This window comes from Dipodomys merriami, unplaced genomic scaffold (assembly GCF_024711535.1).
Source record: "Dipodomys merriami isolate MVZ:Mamm:240054 unplaced genomic scaffold, mDipMer1.0.p SCAF_4, whole genome shotgun sequence".
Lineage (NCBI taxonomy): Eukaryota > Metazoa > Chordata > Mammalia > Rodentia > Heteromyidae > Dipodomys > Dipodomys merriami.
In genome coordinates, this window is record NW_027205603.1 from 81,723,364 (window position 1) to 81,743,744 (window position 20,381).

The window sequence follows — 20,381 nt, forward strand, 5'->3', positions numbered from 1 at the left end:
ATTTATTTTTATTATCTTTAAGTAACTGTACAGAATGGTTTCACTATAACATATCGGTACAATGCATCTAGATAGGGAACCGTATATTAATTGCAACCTGTGTTATTCTGGCATGGAAGAGGAAGATCAGATAATAATAACTAGAAAGGACATTATAGGTCAAAACACCTTACAGATATTCTCATATAATTCTTCAGAACAACCCTATAAATCAGGCAAGATGTCGCCTTTGACTTACAGATACAAGGGAGTTCAGAGGAGTTAGATAACTTCCAAGCTCCAAGATCCAATCTTGGATTTACCTACTATGGCTCCTGGCAGTCTTTCTACCATGTCACAGCCTGTGGGCTGCAGAGCCAGGAAATTGGTTCTCTCTGGATAATTCCAATTCTCATAGCATAGGTACAGGCCCATGAAGGCCTGGCATTGCATCTGAATAAGACCAATATGAGAGCCCTCACTATGGTGGATAATCTGGTACAGGGTTAACACACCTCACAAAGATGGTTCCCAGGGGGGTAGGGATGATAATACTTCCATGTCCTACTTCCTCAATCTTCTTTCTTGATTGCAAGAAATTCAGCTCTACCAACACAATTAAAAAACATATCCCAACATGCCTTAGAATGTCTTGTTTCTGTTCAACTTCTTTCCTCTTGCAAGTTAAAATGACAACTTCCATTTGACTCCAACAATAGATAGATAGATAGATAGATAGATAGATAGATAGATAGATAGATAGATAGATATAGATATAGATATAGATATAGATATAGATATAGATATAGATGTACTGTACTACTCATCTTAAAGTTATGTTCTGACTACACTGAAACTAGTTCAGTCACTCTTGATTAGTACTGATGCCTGAACTATGTATTCTGAGTATTTGTATGTGTTTCATCTTCTTTGTTCAGGTGGATAAAGGGTTTGGAAGATGACAAGCAGGAGACAGACGTGCACTACAACTCTCTGACTGGCGAGGGCAACTTCAACTGGCGCTTCCTGTTTCCCTTTCAGTACCTCCCCGCTGAGAAGCAAATGGTCATCACCAAGAGGGAGAACATCTTCTCCTTAGAGAAGATGGAGTGTAAGACTCCAGCCGTGTTGGTGCTCCAGGTCTGGGATTTTGAAAGGCTGTCCTCAGATGACTTCCTAGGTAAGCCAATGGCTTCATCCAGTGCGTATTTTTAAAGGTTCTATCTCAGTTGTTGTTTTGTTTTGGTCAGTCATGGGGCCTGAACTCTGGGCCTGGGTGCTGTCCCTCAGCTCTTCAGCTCAAAGCTAGCGCTCTACCACTTGAGACACAGTGCCATGTCTGTTTTTTTCTGCTTATGTGGTGCTGAGGAATCGAACTCAGAGCCTCATGCATGCAAGGCAAGCACTTTACCACCCACCCACCTTCCTAGCCCCGTCTCAGTTTTTGAAGAGCTAAGTTCGATTTGTGTATGTGCGTGTATATGCACAAGTGGGCCAGTTTTAAGGCTTGAACTCAGGGCCTGGGCCCTGTCCCTCAGTTTTTTTCCCCTACAGGCTAGTACTCTACTACTTGAGTCATAGTGCTCTACTTCTGGCTTTTTTTCTGGTTGATTCAGGATAAAAGTCTTATGGACTTTCTTGTCCTGGCTTGCTTTAAACTATGATGCTCTCAGATAGTTTCTTGAGTAGTTAGGATTATAGGGATGAGCCAACAGTACCTACCAGTGCCCAATCCAATTTTTATTTTTAAGGGGGAAAAAATGGAACCAGCCCGAGCAGCCATTACTAGGGGATTAGCTAAATAAATTGTAGTGAATTGGCCATGTATGCATTCAAATTGATATAAGTTGATATTCTATGTCTGTTTAACTCATTTGTAAGATGAGGATGGCAATATTGCATACTTCTTAGGTGGTATAACTATAAAAATGGGACAATCCAATTAAAGAACCAACCACAGTACCTTCTACATAATAAGCAATCAATAGCTGAAAGATATGCCATCATTAAAATACTGGAATATTTAATGAATTGGAAAGTTGAGCTGGATGCTTTAGGGAAAAGACTCATATTTTTTGTAAAAAATATATGTCATATATAAAGATTTAAAATTGAGGTTTACATTTATAAAATGAGATTTATATATAATGAGATTTTGAGATTTATATATAGATATTTTTATAGATATACTGAGATTTATATATGAGATTTATACGTATAAATGTATATTGACATGTATAGGAAAAAGATCTAGTCAGAGATGTGAAAGAGAAAGAGAGAGGAAGAGAGAGAAGAGAATAGGACCAGCAAGAAGACAGCAATAGCACAAGAGACTGCTTTTGGAGGATGGAATTTTGAAAACTTTTTCAATACTTTTTTTCTGCTAATAGGCATGCAGTAAAATTTCCAGGATTACCAAGTATTATTTTATAAAGGGAAAAAATAGCTAAAGTGAGATACAAAACTCTCTCATCACAGTATCTTAGTCTGCAAAATCCTAGAGGACCTAGTGAGTGCCCTCCTGTGTCATGGGTGGAGGGGCTCAATCTCCACCCTGAAGAAGTTCAATGGTCTCCAAAAGGGAGGTGACATCGTATATGGGTGGGGGATTCTTGTGGGAAGCTCAGTGCTGAAGCAGAAAAAAACAAGCTGAGGAAGACTCCGGGCGCTGGTTTCAGGCAGTAGGGAAGGCAGTCAGCAGTGAAAGCCCTCAAAACTGAGGCCTGGAAGTGGTGCACAACCGCTCTGCCTTGTCCCTGTCTGCCACCATGCTTCAGTTTTTCAGTGGAACCCTGCATGCCTCAGCCATAGCTGTACTCCCAATGCACAACGCATGTGACATCCAAGGCAACGTGTGAATGATGAGCGGGTGAATGGCTGACTTCCGGTGGTGACTGAAAAGCCTTCCACCCCCCCCCCCCCCCGGAAAGCATTCGCATAGCTTTCCCGAGCATCTCTCTCTCCACAGGCTCCCTGGAGATGAACCTCAACAGCTTCCCTCGAGCAGCCAAGTCTGCCAAATCCTGTGATCTCTCCAAGTTTGAAAATGCAAGTGAGGAGAACAGGATCTCTATATTCCAGCAAAAGCGAGTGCGTGGCTGGTGGCCTTTTGCTAAAAGCAAAGAGCTCACAGTAAGTGACAGCTGTGAGAGGCCAGGTAACGGGTAGTCAGGGGACCCTGGTGCTCTTTCAATGAGTCATTTGGTGAATTTCAAATTAAGTGCTTTGCTGTGAGGTCAAGTCCTTGAAGCAAAGGTCCCACTGAGAAGCAAGTTTCTGAAGCTCTGTAAATGCATTAAGCCTCTGCATTTCAACTATCTGATGGAACAGCTATCTGTGTTGGGGTGGTTTTCTACCTTTTGGGTCTGAACTTAACAGCCCTGCTCCATTTTTTCCCTCAATATCACCTGACAGTATGCATAAAGTACAATTTTAATGTTAGCTTAGTTTATCCTTTTACCCTCAAACATAAGATTCTATTTCTTTTTTTTTTTTAAATGGTCCATTTGCTGAAAACATCCCCAAGAAGGTAGTAGAGGGGAGATCCATTTAGTCCTTTCCAAATTGCCAGCACGGGTGGAATGTGAGGTAGGAATTTTGGACCTTTCACAGATATCAGAGAGAACATTTCGCTTCTTCCTTCTTCCAGCCTGTGGGGGAGGAGGACTGACTTAAGCGATCAGGGAGCTTGTACTAAGGCTCTGAAGCTGATAGGTGGATTCTTTGGTCTGCTGCTAAGTTCTGTCTCTGCTCTAAGGGTCCATTGGGTGTGAGGCAGGGTCCCGTTGTAGCTAACTGGGTAAATGGCAACAGCGGGTCTGACCCATGGTGTCTAGTCTTACTATGTTTTCTGGAAGCTTTTTATTTTGCTCCATTGTCAGTTTAGTCCTTAATGATTGGTAAGTCTGGTAAAAAGCCTTAAAGACTTACTGAGGCCTTACTACTCTGAGGTTGGTTCTAAGCTCGGGGTTTAGCGCTTAATAGATGCTGAGTCCATGTTTGTCAGATGAATGAAGGAATTCAGAAATGAATTCGTCATGGCGTCTGTGGTCAAACAGCTGTGAGCTGGAAAGAGAGACAAAGGTGTTCCCACTAAAGCCATTCATGAGACAATTCAAGTGTGAAATGCACAGAAGAGAGCGATCTCATTCTCCAGGAAGGAGTTGATGTACCATGCAGAACAAAATGTGGTTTATCAAGAACAAAGGACAATGAAAGGAATTTTCTAGATGAAAATCACAGTGACAGAGCCCCAGTTGGAAGGATCAGTAGCCAGAATTTCTAACATGTCCAATGAGGTTAGGAAATGAGGAAGGTCAAGACCAGAAATCCAGGTTCAAGTTCATAACTTTGTGACATCATTCTTGTGACTATACATTAATATATATATATGCACAATCATATAGCTTCAGTCATCTTTTATCGTTCTTACACTCCTTCAGCATTCCCCAAACATGGACAGCCTACTTCTGTTCTCTCATTTTCATCTTCCATGCTATTTATTTGTTTCTTCATTTCAACCAATAAACATTGACTGCATATCTATTTAATGATAGGCCCTGGGAATAAAATAGAGTAATATAGATAAATTCTCCAGCATCATAGAACTTGCAATGTAAAGTTAATGAATGATACCCTCGCAGACACACAAGGCAAAGGCAGAGTTTACAACAAAAGAAAAGACCAGGTGGGAGGCACAGTGCAGAATTAAAGAGTATCCAGTGCTGGTATTTCTATACATCATGGTGCTCAGAAGGCCTTTCTATGACTGTGAAACTACATTGAGACTGACTGAGCCACTGGAGAGAAAACACAAGGAAGGCATCTTTCCACTGAGCAAATATCTCAGGGAAAGACTCAGAGGTGAAAGCAAATCTGGTCTTGAAACACCAAAGTATGAACTAAAAAAAAAATTCCTTCCAAAGCAGAGCATGGCAAGATGGTGTGGAGGTGGTGAGCCCCTGGCATGCAGGTGTGCAGGTCGCAAGGCCAGGCTGAATGTTCCATTTATTCTCAGGAGGCAGCCACTGAGCAGTTTCCACTGGAAGGTTAGAGGAGTGGACTCACAATGGGGAGGAGAGGATCAAACGGGAGAAAGAGACAGAGAAGAGCTAGAGTTGAGCCTAGAAGAGGCAGAGAAAGAGAATGGTTTAAAAAGAACAGGAAAGGGGCTGGGAAGGTGGCTCAGTAGTAGAGCGCTTGCCTTGCATGCCTGAGGCCCTGGGTTCGATTCCTCAGCACCACATAAGCAAGAAGAAAAAAGCCGGAAGTGGTGCTGTGGCTCAAGTGGTAGAGCGCTAGCCTTGAGTTGAAGAGCTGAGGGACAGCGCCTAGGCCCAGAGTTCAGGCCCCATGACCAGACCCCAAAAAGTAAATAAATAAAATAAAATAAATAAAAAGAACAGGAAAGATAAGAAAAGAAATGATGAAACAAACCCAGAGAGTGTGAACTTTGACAGGTTATTGGGTTATGATGTCAAAGACTTCTTAGCCATTACAGTGAAATGACAAAGACTCCAGGGCTGTTGAATGTAGCAACAGAATGTTCCCTGGCAACCTTAAAAACCAAGCTTGTGATCTCTTTAACAGCCTTGTTTCTAATATGCTAAAAGTGGAAACACCCAAATGTCCAACAGCAGAGGAATGCATACATAAGGAATGATGTAACTGCACAATGGAATATTACTCAGCCATAGAAAGGAGTGAAGGATTCATACATACTACATGGATATACTTTGCAAACATGCCAAGTGAAAGAAGCCAGTCACAAGAGACCATATAAACATTGATTCTTTATATGAAATTTCTATAATAAGCGATCGAGAAAAAAAAATGTTAGTGGTTGGCAGCATCTGGGGCGAAGGAAATGTGATTGTCACTGTCCCCAGGCTACCCCTTCAAGGCCATCTTAGGGACAAAGTCTGGTTCTGTTACTTATCAGCTGTGTGACTTCAGGTAACTTTATCTCCCTAAGTCTCAGCTTCTTTACCTGCAAAAATAGGAAAGAAGAACATATGCACCACACAGAGCTGTTCGGTGTTTAAAAGTCACAGAATCTGTGTGCCCAGCACAAATAAAGTGCTCCACAATTGTCAGAATTTGGTTTGAACCATTGCTTGGCAGTAAGTATTTTAACCATTTCCTGTTCCCATCTCCTATTTTGGCCTTAAGACAAGGGAAATGTTTCTAACTAGGAATAGGGGAATATCTTAGTCAGTGAGCACTGTCTGATTCTAATGGGTTAAGAGTGGGGTGAAGAGTAGAGGAAACTAAGCCTTTAAATACTGTGCTTCAAGCTGTTTCATAAATGGTATTTGCCAAGATGATAGACTCATCTACCTTATGACAATGACTCTCTTATTATTAAGTGTAGGAGCTTTCAATGAAATATTCTTCATCTCTGTTAATGAGAAAGTTTCCCTTTTAGCGGTTACTGTACTGCCCCTGCAGCTGGTCACTTGTTGAATGCTTAAAGGGAACATTTACTGGGTGGGTCTTTGGGAGAAGTGTCCTGAATCAGAGGTGAATGGGATGTAGCCCATAGCCCAAAGAGCTTGTTGTAGGAACACAGACCAGAGAAGCATCCAGCAACCATGAGCTTTTAGTGTTGCATGCTTTGACCGCAGCAGTAACAAGTATTGCTAGTATGACTGGATTGTGCCAGACACAATTCTGAAGGACTGGAAACACAAAGTGACAATGGCCAGACCTAATATGACTATAGAAGTCTGACATCCCACTTCTGACTCCTGGCCTCTGACCCTTGACTTATGTGACACATATCTCAAGAAATCAAAGCACATCTTCTGCAGTGATGGGCAGGCTTGATCAAAGACACCATTTTCCCTGACCTTGGCCCTGTTTCCAAGAAGCTCTGCCACCCAGTCACACAGTCAGCTGGCTTTTACCTCCCCCAACCAGCACCCTCCATTCAGAGCTAATGTAAAGTCTTTGTTCACTGTGAAGCCACCTAGTCCTCTGTCTGTGAGTCTATGCTAAACAGAAGTGATAGAAGCTGACTCCTTTCTACAGCAAGCTCTGAAGAAATGCTCTCCATTGAGTCTCATTTCGGAGCACTTTGCTGACTTCTACCATTTAAATGCTTAATATAGACTGACTCATTTATCAGTGTGTGTGTGTGTGTGTGTGTGTGTGTGTGTGTGTGTGTGTGTGTGTGTGTGTGTGTGTGTGTGTTATCAGACTCTACAAATAAGGAAGGTGAGATATACAGAGATTAAGTAACTTATCTCATGTTAACATAGCTCGTCAAGACTCAGACCCAGGCAGTGTGGGTCTAAGTTCCTTGGCTTTAACCACTGTGCACTACCCTTCCTTTTCTAGCAGAGGATCATGGAGGCAGAAGGGACGTGAAATCTGATTCTGGGCTCATCTGCAGGCTTCTGCATGGAAGGCTCAGGTGACATCTACTGTGAAAATAAAACATAAAACAAAACCTTCTTCCAACACAGAAAGCTTCTCCACACATATAGTAGAAGATAAAAAAACAATTTTATTACTAAATAATCATCAACCCATAATGTGATGTGTATCATAAGCAAGCGGCTCAGAGATTACAGAGTAGATGAAAATGTTGAAAGGGGTGACACTGATCAAGATATATTGTATTCAGAACTGCTATGTTAAATGGCAACCTCCTTGATACAACTGCCTAAAGATAATAGTAATTTTAAAAAAGAGATTACAAAGACCAAAAGAAACCTCATCCCATGTGTAGCCTAGTGGTTATTACCTTCTGTATACCTATTTTCAAAGTTAGCGATAACTAGTTCTCTCCAAGAGGACTTCACTGACATTTGTCAGACCTTGTTCATTCTAGATTTTCTCAGTAATTAGAGCAACCACCTGTGTTAGACCCTTGGCTTTACTAGTAGGAGGCGGAAAATTAGCAAATCTTTGCAATACAAGGTAATTTTGCAATTAGGAATAATATACTGTCAGAAGTTAGGCCTCTGTGCTCCCTCATAATAAAAATAAGGATTATCCCTCAGCCCTCCTCTCTCTAAAAATCTTTTTTATTTATTTTTAAAGCATTTGAGACAGAGTTTCAATGTGTTGAAAGATTGGCCTAGAAACTTGTGCTCATGCTGCTTTGGCCTCCAGGGTAGCAAGGGTTACAAGGCCTATAGAACTTGGCCGAACTAGGGTGCTAAATCTCTTGATGTTTACATTTCACAAAATTGACTCCAGAGTCACTGAGAAAGACATTCCTGATAAAGGCAGAAGCCTATCCAGTCTACAAAATGATTTATAAACATTTCAAAGAGAAGAAAGAACACGTATAATTACAGCTCTTTTCAAAATAACACTCTGAGAAGGAAGAGGGCAGGTCTCCCCTTGACTCCCAACGGGCAACAAGGAGCCTCTTTTTTGTGTCTTATACATCGTAAAGGGAGAACAGAACTCAATGCCTTTCTCCACACAGCTCTCTGGGCTGACTCTAGCAGGTGACCCAGACCTTGAAAGCCCTGCTATGCCTGAAACCAAGGTACAAACCTCTTCTAGTAGCCCCATGGGGGAAGCTCAGCCACCAGTGACATTCTCTTAGTACTGTAACAAGGTGGAGGGTCTCAGAGAAAAGCAGTGTAATAGAAAACCTCTGCCACTTGGAGCACTTCTGGTCTCCAAGCCTCAACGTCCGGGCCTCTAACTGAATGGGCTGGAATGGTTGGCCTCCAAGGCCGGGCAGGTTCTCCAATATCATCACAACACTGACCCTCTCCCAATGATTTGAAGCATTTACATCATCACTGTTTTCTTGTCCCAGCTACTGGCAGGGAAGAAGGGGTTTGTTTACATTCACTGCCATCTGCCAGGTCTATTTTTAAAGCTGCTTATCAGTACCCCAAGCAGGATGATTTAGACGTTTGGATCGCACAGTGTCTAGGGTGGAATGTGGCTGTCCTCAAGGGCTATGTAAAAGAGCTCAGGAGATTGCTGAGGCCTGAGTGCCCTTGGGAAAGCAAAGGACATGCCTACAGTACATGCTCTTCATGAACACATGGCACCATGCACCTGATACCCCGTCCTGATACCCTTGCCTCAAACTACCTTTATAGAAATCACTCCAGTAAGAGGGAGAAGTTTCTTTCATAGGCGAATCCCACAAATCAGTAGCCCAGGTCAAGTCTCAGGGACATTAATGACTAGAATTTAAAGGAAGGAGGTTTCTTCTCACTGAATAGGGCAAAGGGTTCACTTCACTAGTATCTTGAAGGGCATAGCTTAGCTGAGGAAGCTGGTAGGCAGCCCATGAAATTCAGATTCTGTAGGATCAGAGAAGGGGGGATTTTTATATAAATTGTGTGTGTGTGTGTGTGTGTTAGTATTGGGATGTGAACTCAGGGCTTGGTCACTGTCCCTTTCACTCAAGGTTGGTGCTCTACCACTTGAGCCCCACATCCATTTCCAGCTTTGTGCTGGTTAATTGGAGAAAAGCATCTCATAGACATTTTTTTCTTATCCAGACTGACTTTGAACCACAACCCTCAAATCTCAGCCTTCCGAGTAGCTGGGATTACAGGAAGGAGCCATCAGCACCCAGCTGATGAAGACAGTATTTTTAAGACTGAGTATATAATGTATATTTATAAAAAAAATTGAAAAGGATAAACTGTAGAAAAGAAATAGCACACATTCATCTTCTGTCTAGGGAAAAGTATTGCTGATGTGTTGGTTATTTCCATATTTTTTCTATGGATAGACTAAATACAACAGTAGTCATAGACCATGTTTACAATAGGATCTTCTTGGATTGCCTTGCATGTGTAAATCCTCATGTAGGATCCCCAGCACTGCATAACATAAGCATATCATAGATTATATCTTCATTTTGTTCACTCAGTATTACCATGATCACTTCCAACATTATATTTTCTAAACTATAGTTAAATCTTTATCTTCTCTAGAGAAAGAGGCCACAATGTAATCACTATCCTTTTTTCTCAACATTTATTCTTTTTTATAAAAAAGTAAATTTACAGAGAAGTTGAAGGAATAGGGATACAATGATCAGTCCCAGATCTACTATCTATACTTGTTACTGTTTCTATACTTGTTACTGTTTTTGGCATATTTATTTTGTCTATATATTTGTGCAAGGATGTTTAGGTATCTATCTCTCTACCTGGTACTTTTTACTATATTTTTTTTTACTATTTGAGTGTAAATTATAGGCAGTCTAGAACTTCACCCCTAAATGATGTATTTATCATGTATCTCTTAAGAATATAAACACAGTGAAAGCATCATGAATAACAGAGGTAATAAAGATTTCCTAGTACAATTGGATATGTAGTCCTATTCACTTCTTTGTCTATATAAAAACAATACCCATTTCTCCCCACATATACTACATAACTGTTTCTTTTTTCCTACAAAATCTGATCCTAGTTGATGTACTGCTATTGTTTTTACCTCTCTTTAGTCTATACAATTTGAGATTAGTCCTCTGATTTTTTAAACTAAGGCATTGACTAATTGATGAGATTAGGTCTGTTGTATCTGGCTGTTTTCTCATGATGTTGTTTATTTTATTCCCTATCCCTTCTGCCGTCTCTGAATGGGAAATGAAGCACAACAGGTTTGTCGTTCTGGTTAAATATTCTTTTGACCAGAACACACAGCATGTGATGCTGTTTACTGCAGGGTGAAGTGTGTCAGGGGGCACATGCTGTCCTGTGTATATGGCGCTTGGTTGTTTCACTGGGTTATATTGGTAAAGGTACATTTTCCCCTTGGCATTTAGCAAATAGCTGGTCGGGTAACATTTTGGCACTGTGGGGAATTCCTTTGCTGCCATCACCTTTTACCCAGTGGTTTTAGCAACAGTGAGGACCTTGATTAGCTCATTTCATTGGTTTTGTAAGATTGTTTCCCTTGCCTTCCCTTCTGTTCTTTCTTCTTTTCTGCCTTCCTTTTTCTCCCTGTCTATCCACTTACCTGTATCTATCTATCATCCAAGCCTATCATTCTGTCTTCATTTTTAGTTGGCATTCATCTATGAAGAAGAATTTTCTACCATAGACTGGAAATGTAGTCATTGACCTCTCCCACTCCCCACAGAGACAAAATAAAGACTTCATTTTATCTCTTAATTTCTGAATTTTGGAACCAAGAGTTAGTATAAGAATCATTCCCAAAGCTGGGCACCAGTGCTTAATACCTATGATCCTAGCTACTCAGGAGGCTGAGACTTGAGAATAATGGTTTGAAGTCAGCCTGGGCAGGAAACTCCATGAAATTCTTATCTCTAATTAACCACCATAAAGCCAGAAGTAGAACTGTGGCTCAGTGGTAGAACACCAGCCTTGAGTGAAAAAGCTAAGAGACAGTGCCCAGGCCCTGAGTTCAAGGCCCAGTACTGGCACAGAAAAAAAAAAAGATAACCTCCAATAATGAAAAATGGGACATTTTTCTCTTGTTCCTTTTTAAAAATATCCCTATAGACTCATGAATTAAAAAAAATTATCATCTAGTAGTTTACACTGAAAAGACCTATTGACAAAATTGACATTAACAGTTGGATCCTGGTTTTGAATTACCAGGTCTTACCAAAAGAACCTGAAGTGAATGACTTCAGGTATAGGGCAGATAAATCCAGGATGAGCCTGAGATAGCTCATTGAGGCAAATGGGACAATTTGAACCCCTAAAGGAAGAATAACCATGCTTTGTGCATGAGGCTTTTGTGAGTTTTGAATTATTTCCTTAAGTTAGCACCCAGAAATGGAATTTCTAGGTTGAGGATGTGACTATACACACACATACATGCATACCAACATATATAATATGTATATCTATGCATATATAATGTATATATCCTTTTTCTGAAGAACTTTACCAGTGTACATTCTACCATTAATATGTGAGAATACCTATACCAGTAAGATTTGCATTATAATGAACACTAATCATCGATGCATAGGGCATGTCTATTCTAAATGCAATCACCTCCCAACTTCCCCCAGTGGACAGTCTCCAGGCATGCTGAAGTTTGATGCTCATCAACAGTTAAATACAGTACAACACATTCTGAATCTTTTTTTTTTTAAGAGATCTTTTCTCATCATTTTCTGCCCGCCACAGATGGCCTTAGGTTAATAGATAGTCTCTCAAACTTTCTATTTTGGGTTTTTACTAAATTGATTTCAAATTATGTTTGGATGATATTGTTAGCTCAATATCTCCGTTTGATGCTGGCTGGATACAGATGACTGGGGCAGGATGTGAAATGCTCTGTGCAGAGAGATAGACAGCAAGAAGCAGCATTTATCAGAACATGTCGGCTCCCTCATGACCTTCCTGATTCCCAACAAATATTTTCAGCCATTCAGGCAGTGTGGTAAGGCTCAGGCAAAGCTACACAAGATAACTACCGATGACTCAGTGTCTGCAACAGAATTGACTTAATACTGTCTCAGCCTTCTTTTCCTTCAGTATTTTTTCATTAAGCATTTGGACCCAGGGTGCTCCTCTGGGTATTTTCTGGATGGACAGAGATGTTTATCATCAAACCATGTGTTTCTACTGATGGTGGAGTATTCAAGGTGACAATTCTAATTTTTAAAGATTTTCGACTTCCCAGGTACGAAGCTCAGCATTTGTACATGCGTTTTATTCATTTATGTTTAAAAGTAACCTTACATGCTGCTAATATCCCCAGGACACAGAGACTTAAAGAGAACAGGGAACTCATCCAAGGTCACACAGTTAATAGAGCCTCATTTCAAGGCTGATCGGTTTACACTGTGTACTGTGCGCTCTACTCTTGGCTGAACTGTGCTATGATGCTACACTATAATACCTTAAACTCTCAAGGCCAGCTTACAGACTGGGGTCAATGAATATACCAATAACAAAGTAATGGTAAGGTGATGGGGTCTCTCCTTGGCATTTCAGAGAAAGTATACTCATTGTTAAATGAGTAGCCCATTTCTTGCTTTCCTCACTAAGGAGCTACTTGGACACAACAAGGAGCAGACAAATGAAATTTGAGGTCAGGAGACCTAGATACAAGTCCTGATGTGAAGCAAATTAGGCCACCTAATCAATGCTTGGTTTCCTTGGCTGCAAAGTAGAAATCAGAATGCTATGTACTTGTCTGGGTTGTCAAATGCTTTAAATGCAATCATGAATTCGTGAAGCACTACACAAGCTATAAAGCTCTATGGCTGAGCTTAGTAATAGAAATCAAAGAGCACTTCAGTCTGGTCCCAGTGTGTTCTCTGTTGATTTCTGTCCTCTCTTCCAAGCAGTCCAGAGCCTAGCAACTGCTTAGCTCCTTTTAAACTGACCCTCTATCAAACAGAGCCACTGGATGAAACTCCTAGTATATGAAATGCTGCTCAGTGTAGCTGAGGTCACTTCAAAAAGAACTCTGGAAATAAGTCCTGTGCAAACAGGAAAACAGAAAAGCCCTTTGTCATGAGCACAAGGCTATAAAGTCTTACCAGAGTTCCTTGGGCTTTAACCCTATCTTTTATAAATTTTTGAAGTGAAAGCCAGATAGTTCTAGCAAGCAACTAGCCATTTGACAGATAAACTGAGACCCCAAAACACAAGTGCCTTTAGATGGTGATTATGAAGATAATCATGCAATCATCTCATGTAAAACCTCTGATCTAATTATTTTACCATTGGATGAATAAATTGTCAGGAAACTCATTATTGTAAAAGAAAATATATATTTAGCATCATTTAGACCTAGGTTCAAATTCTAAGCAATTGTCTTCTTTTGTTTATGACTTTAAAAAAATTATTTGACCTCTCTGAGATCATTTCATTATATATGTAGAGGAAATCTACCTCGCTTATTGCTGAGATATAAATATATATATATATATGTAAGCCAATGGATAGATACATAGATACATAGATACTTAGATACATAATTACATAGACAGATACACACATAATTAGATATGTAGATAAGTACATAGATAGAACCGATAACAGAATAAATGAACCTGTAACAAGTAGGCAATCGATAGGTTATCACAATTACAATTTCAAATATAGTATTATGGCTCCAAGTTGATAGCTGTATAGAAGAGGTATTATAAGCAATGAAAACCTTAGATTCCTCCTTTCCACAGCTTTCACATACTTTCTGAGTATTCTTACACCAGGTCACGGCTTTTGAGGCCACGGTTTCTCAGTAAGAATGAGAGACTGTGCATATCCCTGGATCTATGGAGCATTTCTGGATGACAGAACATATAATGATGGTTTGGGGGGTGTGTGTGTGTGTGTGTGTGTGTGTGTGTGTGTTCGTCATGGGGCTTGAACTCTGGGCCTGGGTACTGTTCCTGAGCTCATCAGCTCAAAGCTAGCAGTCTACCACTTGAGCCACAGCACCCACTTCCCAGGTTTCTGGTGGTTAATTGGAAATAAGAATCGTAAGGACTTTCCTGTTTGGGCTGGCTTTGAACCATGATCCTCTGATCTCAGCCTCCTGAGTAGCTAAGATTACATGTGTGAGCCATCAGTACCCAGCTATAATGATATTCTGAGTTAGTCCAGTGTTGCCATAAAAAGACTAAATGGGACTACCCAAACTTGAACTCACAACTTCACCTGAAACAAAAGTCTACTATACTTCTTTACTCATTTAGACAGATATGCCTCTCTCTTTCTTCCTGCCCCTCAACCTTATTCCAAATATTCTACTTCTTTTTCATTTTGCCCATGGCTACCTCGTCGTGGCAATCAAGTCTTTTGGTTGAGAATCTCTCCTTTTTTCGGGATGAATCTGTAAGTTCACATAGTACCTCTGTCTCAGCTGAACCTCAGACTTTTATGGTATAAGAAGCCAACCATGGTATGTGCTTGTCATTCTCTGATAGGTACCCTGAAATAGGCAGATTATGGTACAGGTACAGGTGCATTCATGAATAGAAAGTGAGAGCCCATCTTAAAATATCAAATACAAATCAAAAGCAAAATCAAAAAGAGCTGGTAGCAGAACACCTGCCTTACAAACACAAGGCCCTGAGTTCAAACCCTAGTACCACAAAAGAAACATGCCAAGTAATAGCTAATCTATGTGCCATCTGGAGAGTACAGCAAATGGTAATGGCATCATTAATAATGGTGGAATGTGCTGAAGTACTCTTTATAATGCTCCAGGTTGCTGCCCGTTCTGCCTTGCTCCTGTGTCCTTGACTCTGAGAGGCTGTCCTCCACCCAGAATCGGTGCTCTTCTTTTGCTTAGAGATCAGGGCTTCTATTTTTCTTAATCTCTGTTAAGCCCCCAGTGCCTAGAATAATGACCAACTGAATGACTAAGAAAGAATCACTGGACTCTTATACAGGTCCTGTCCCATCCTTTGACAGTCCAAGACTTACATCACAGCCCATAACTTTGACTCTAAAGAAACCAATGACTCACAAGGTTTAAATCAGAGGGTCTGCTTCTTACAAGCGGGGGTGAGGAGGATATGCAAGGTGGGGAGTGGGATGGGAAGGTGCTAGAATAAAAGGATAAATCTGAAGCAATTAGTGGGGGAAAATATAAATGATGGCTGAAAAGCAAGTATAAAGCTATTTGTTCTTGAAAATGGACAGAAAAGAAACACAGCCACAGGTGCAAAAGGGCCCGTTACTCAAGTCATTCGTGCCCTTTCTGATTATGGTTAAGCTTCTTGTTTTATTAGGTGTGGGGGGGGCATATGGTATTTAGTTTGAACTCCTCTCATACTTGCCTGGCTGGATTGTTTGCATGACTGGTGCTCTTCTACTTGAACCACATGTCCAGCCTGGCTTTTTGCTGTTTATTTTGGAGATGGAGTCTTACAGACCTGTCTATCCCCAACTGGCTTTGAACTTGATCTCAACTTCCCAAGTAGCTAGGATTATAGGTGTGAGTCACTGGCGCCCAACAGTGGCTGAATTTTATCATTAGAATTAACGTGAAGTGATTGGAAGTGGAGTGGTGCATGTGCCCAGGTGTCTGTATGACTACGGGTACTCAGGAGACTCTCCTTCCGCAAAACTCATTAGTAAAGTCATTGTGTGGCTTTTATTATTCATCATAAAGTGATTTCTCCCAGGACCAAAAAGACAACAGTATTTCTCAAAATAAATCAGCGCATAGTGCAAATACTTCCTGACATTCCCTTTGCCCCAGAGAGTCTCTAAGACTAGATGCTAAAATTTGTGTCTTTTTCCCACAGGGCAAGGTGGAAGCTGAGTTCCACCTCGTTACAGCAGAAGAAGCTGAGAAAAATCCTGTTGGGAAAGCCCGGAAGGAACCAGAGCCCTTGGCCAAGCCCAAGTGAGTGGGCTGTGGGTGGCGTGGGAAGTGGGACCTGGGCTCTGCAATGCCTTGGGATTCAGATAAACTTGCTTCAGGAGGGCTCAGAGGCCAGGGGTCGGGTGACCAGGGTCCTCCAACTGGTAAGACCTTTGTACCTACCATCAGACTCTAAGGTCTAAAGACCCGAGAGTGCTCGGCAAGTGGAGAGGGTCTTGTCTGCATTGTATCACACAGCCTTTCTAGAATCCTGTAATTTTTCTACTTATTTTTTGGTGTGACTATGAATTTCACCTGAGGTTTTTGTTTTTAACTTGATCTCTAATTATACGGGAAAATAATTGTCTTAAAATTTCAAATCTGTTACTGTCATAGTCTCTTATTGTCATAGTGGTCCTAACTAGAACTTTGGGTGACCAGCTACTCTCCCCTAAACAAATATTCAACTTACATTTGTCTCTTTGTGGTTGTACTATGAAGAGAATATTTTCCTCTCATAAGGTACAACTTTAGATCCCCAGAAGTAGAATTAGTAGAAAACAAAGAAAGGCTTATTTATTTAACTGGATTACATATCAATTAAAAAATAATTAGGTAGAAATATGAACTGTGTATACAAAAGTCTCTCTGAAATTGAAGTTGTCATATTCCCCTCCAGGCCCAAGAGTCTCAAGATAAGTGGTCTTGTTTTAGCCTTTCACCTCTGTGGTCTTAGGAAAACAGTAGATACTTATCCATTAATTCAAATTTATAAAAAGAGCACTTTGGAGAATACAGAAGAAATGTAAAACACAAGCTGTATCTTCTAGAAGCCGTCAGTTTCTTTAGGGAGAAATAACAGAGACTCATACAATAGTTCTGAGAACATATGTTGGGCTCAGAAAGGGAGTAGAGCAAGTCAAGCAATCAGTGGGACAAGAATTCAGAATGAGAATACTGATGGGCTGAGGTGGCCAGGCCAGGCTTCGTGCAAAAGGTGGGGCTGAGCTGGTTGTGGTGAGATGGATGGGAATAGCCTGGCCTCTACCTGAGCTGTGCCTTGGATCTGGCTCTACTCCAGACCAGCCTTCAAAATCACAGGGGAATCACTTATGGTCCACTCCTCCAGGCAGCCACAGTCTTCTCCTTCCATCCTATAGCCTCTTCTTAGTCTTGTGGGTCCCCAAGAATGTCAAATGTTGAGATCCTTTTTCTAATGTTTTTCCCTCAGCCGCCCAGATACATCTTTCTCCTGGTTCGTGAGTCCCTTTAAATGTCTGTACCACCTCATCTGGAAGAATTATAAGAAGTACATCATTATCGCTTTCATTCTCATCATCCTTATCATCTTCCTCGTCCTCTTCATCTATACCTTGCCTGGAGCCATCAGCCGAAGGATCGTGGTGGGCTCATAGAAGTCACAGAGGAACCAGAACGTCCCTGCTCACAAATCATCTTCTTTTCTTCATCTGTGAACATCTAAGGATGTGTATGGGGCAAGACACTGTGCTGAGGATGGAAGGGTAGACTCCAGGGGCCCAGAAACAGTCCTTATGTCTCATGCTGCAGAGGAGAAAATTTTTGCCCCACTACCATCTTTCTAACTTTATAAGTCTTAATTCATGTTTTGGGTTTTTTGTTTTGTTTTGTCAGTCATGGGATTTGAACTCAGGGCCTAGGTACTGTTCCTGAGCTCTTTTGCTCAAGGCTATCACTTTACCACTTTGAGCTACAGCACCACTTACAGTTTTTGAATTACTTGAAGGCAAGAGACTCACGAGGACTTTTCTTCCCAGGCTGGTTTTGAACCTTGATCCTCAGATCTCAGCCGCCTGAGTAGCTAGGATTACAGCCATGAGTCACTGGCACTTGGCTTAATTCATGTTTTTACCTATAGACAGCATGTAATAATGACTCCTTCACCTCTAGATATTCAACAGAGACCTCAATGGGACTTGAGTGAATGTTTTATTTCTTTGTCTGAGATTTTACTAGAAGTACTTTATTTCATATACATATTTACAGCAAATAGACTGAAAATATTTGAGCAGAATATTGGATATTTAGCCTGTGCCATCTCTGTTAACCCAGTTTAATCCTCATGATTTATACCACACTCTCACTTATTTAGGCTGTGATATTGGCTTGGAGAAAACCTGTATGCATTATTTAAAATACCTCCTGGTTGAACTTCCTACATAGAAACTAGATGTGGCCATTTTATCATTAAAAGTGACACTAGCAGAGCATGCTCAATAGTAGTCATGAGACACAGGGAAATCTATTTTGATTTACATTCTTCAGCAACTTCCAAAATCTATGAACTCCAACCATAGATGGTATGAATGGTCATCTCTCAGCCTGACCAGCATACATTCCGGGTTCTGAGTCTCAAACACAAATTAATTTCAAAACTAGCATAGAAACAATACCCTATGCACTTGCCAAATGTTTTTCTTGAAAGTAATCTGATTTTTCATAATGTAGTCTCTGTAAACTAGCCTCCCTAAGGCAGGGAGGGACTGAGTTTCTCAACCATAATGAAGAAAGGAAGGAATCAGAATCTTTAGGCCTCCATTTCCTCATGGAATTTTCAGCTTTGTATACAAATAAATATGAAAAGCATTCCTTCTATCACCAAGCATCAGTTTTGGTAGTATTGGGGCTCCTCTCTTGACACCAGAATTACCAGAATAACTCTCTTTTTCCTTTCCTTCTTCTCTGTTTTTCTTTCCTTCGTTCCCTCCTTTCATCCTTCCTTCCTTCCTTCCTTCCCTCCTTTCTTCCCTCCTTTCTTCCTTCTTTCCTTCCTTTTCTCCCTTCCTTCCTTCTTCCTTTTTCCTTATTTCCTTCCTTTTTCTCTTCTTTCTTTCCTTCTTTCTTTCTTTCTCTTTTTTTCTTTCTCCCTTCCTTTCTTCTTTTCGGTAGTCTGGATGAATGTAACTCTTCTAAAGGCATACACATTTATTTCTACATAGAAAGTCTTTCTAGAATGTTCTCGACATGTCAAAATACTAAAATATGTTCTTTGTGTCCTGTAGACATCAGCATTATTCATTGGATCTGGCCCTAGATTCCCTCCTCTCCTCTAATACCTATAATGCTTTATTTTCCTAGTAAGATAGTTTCTATTCGATAGTGGTTGGTGATTGCTGTGCGATAAAGCAAGAGACACTTAGTAATATAGAAATAATGGATGGCATGATATACATACACTAGAATCATTTTAAGTATATATATATATATATATATATTAGAAAACTATGTATAGCATGTATATATATTTTATATGTATATATACAAACTATGTATAGCATATATATATATATATACTTAAATACATACATAGAAAAAAATGTGTGGAGGACCATGCCAGAATGTTAATAGTGATATTTTTAATAAACTCTTCTTTTCCTTCTTGTTTTTCTGTTTTTCATGAAACCTCTGCAATAAACATGCATTATTCTTAATGTAAAAAGTTGAATTAATAAATATAAATTTACATGTGTTCATTCTGAAGTACTTATTGCTTATGTCCTATGAGCTGAGCCATAAGGATTCAGCAGAGATAATATTCATGGCCCCACCACAATGAATTTTGTATTCTACCAACTCCCCAAGACTTTAGGTGTTTTGTTTTTTAAGTACAAGATTTGAACTCAGGGTGTCTCACTTACTAGGCTGGCACTCTACTATTTGAACCATGCCTGGGTGTTATTTTGCTTTAGTTATTTTCCAGGTAGGATCTTTGGGTTTTGTCTGGTACAGCCTCATACCACAATCCTACCTATACCTCCCTGATAGCTGATATCAGAGGAGCAAAACACCATACTTGTTGGTTAAGCTAAGGCCTTGCTAATTTTTGGCTATAAACCATGATGTTTCTGATCTTTGCCTCCTATGTAGCTGGAATTACAGGAATGTGTAACCTGGCTCAAGATATCATTTATCTTCAATTATGAGTCAGACAAGAAAGACACCAGATATAGAATGTGATTCATGATTTAAGAGCATGCACATACAGCTCTGGTGTTGTTGAAAAGATAAAGAGCAGCATTTTCTAGGAGAAATTTGGAAGATTTTATGAACTGGAATGTAAACTCTTGCCAAAATAGTGCATTTTGTTCATACTCATCACAAAAAAAAAACAA

General features: G+C 40.3%; 1 protein-coding gene across 1 annotated transcript in view; it reads left to right on the plus strand.

Moving 5' to 3' along the window:
• Fer1l6 (fer-1 like family member 6) overlaps window positions 1–19,462 on the plus strand; it is a 154,845-nt gene extending 135,383 nt beyond the window's left edge. The window contains exons 38-41 of the mRNA XM_069991369.1: window positions 918–1,159; window positions 2,948–3,111; window positions 16,172–16,272; window positions 17,462–19,462. Coding sequence (XP_069847470.1) covers window positions 918–1,159; window positions 2,948–3,111; window positions 16,172–16,272; window positions 17,462–17,645 — 691 coding nt within the window. The 3' untranslated portion in view covers window positions 17,646–19,462. The remainder of the gene's footprint in view (window positions 1–917; window positions 1,160–2,947; window positions 3,112–16,171; window positions 16,273–17,461) is intronic.
• The last annotated feature ends 919 nt before the right edge of the window (window positions 19,463–20,381 follow it).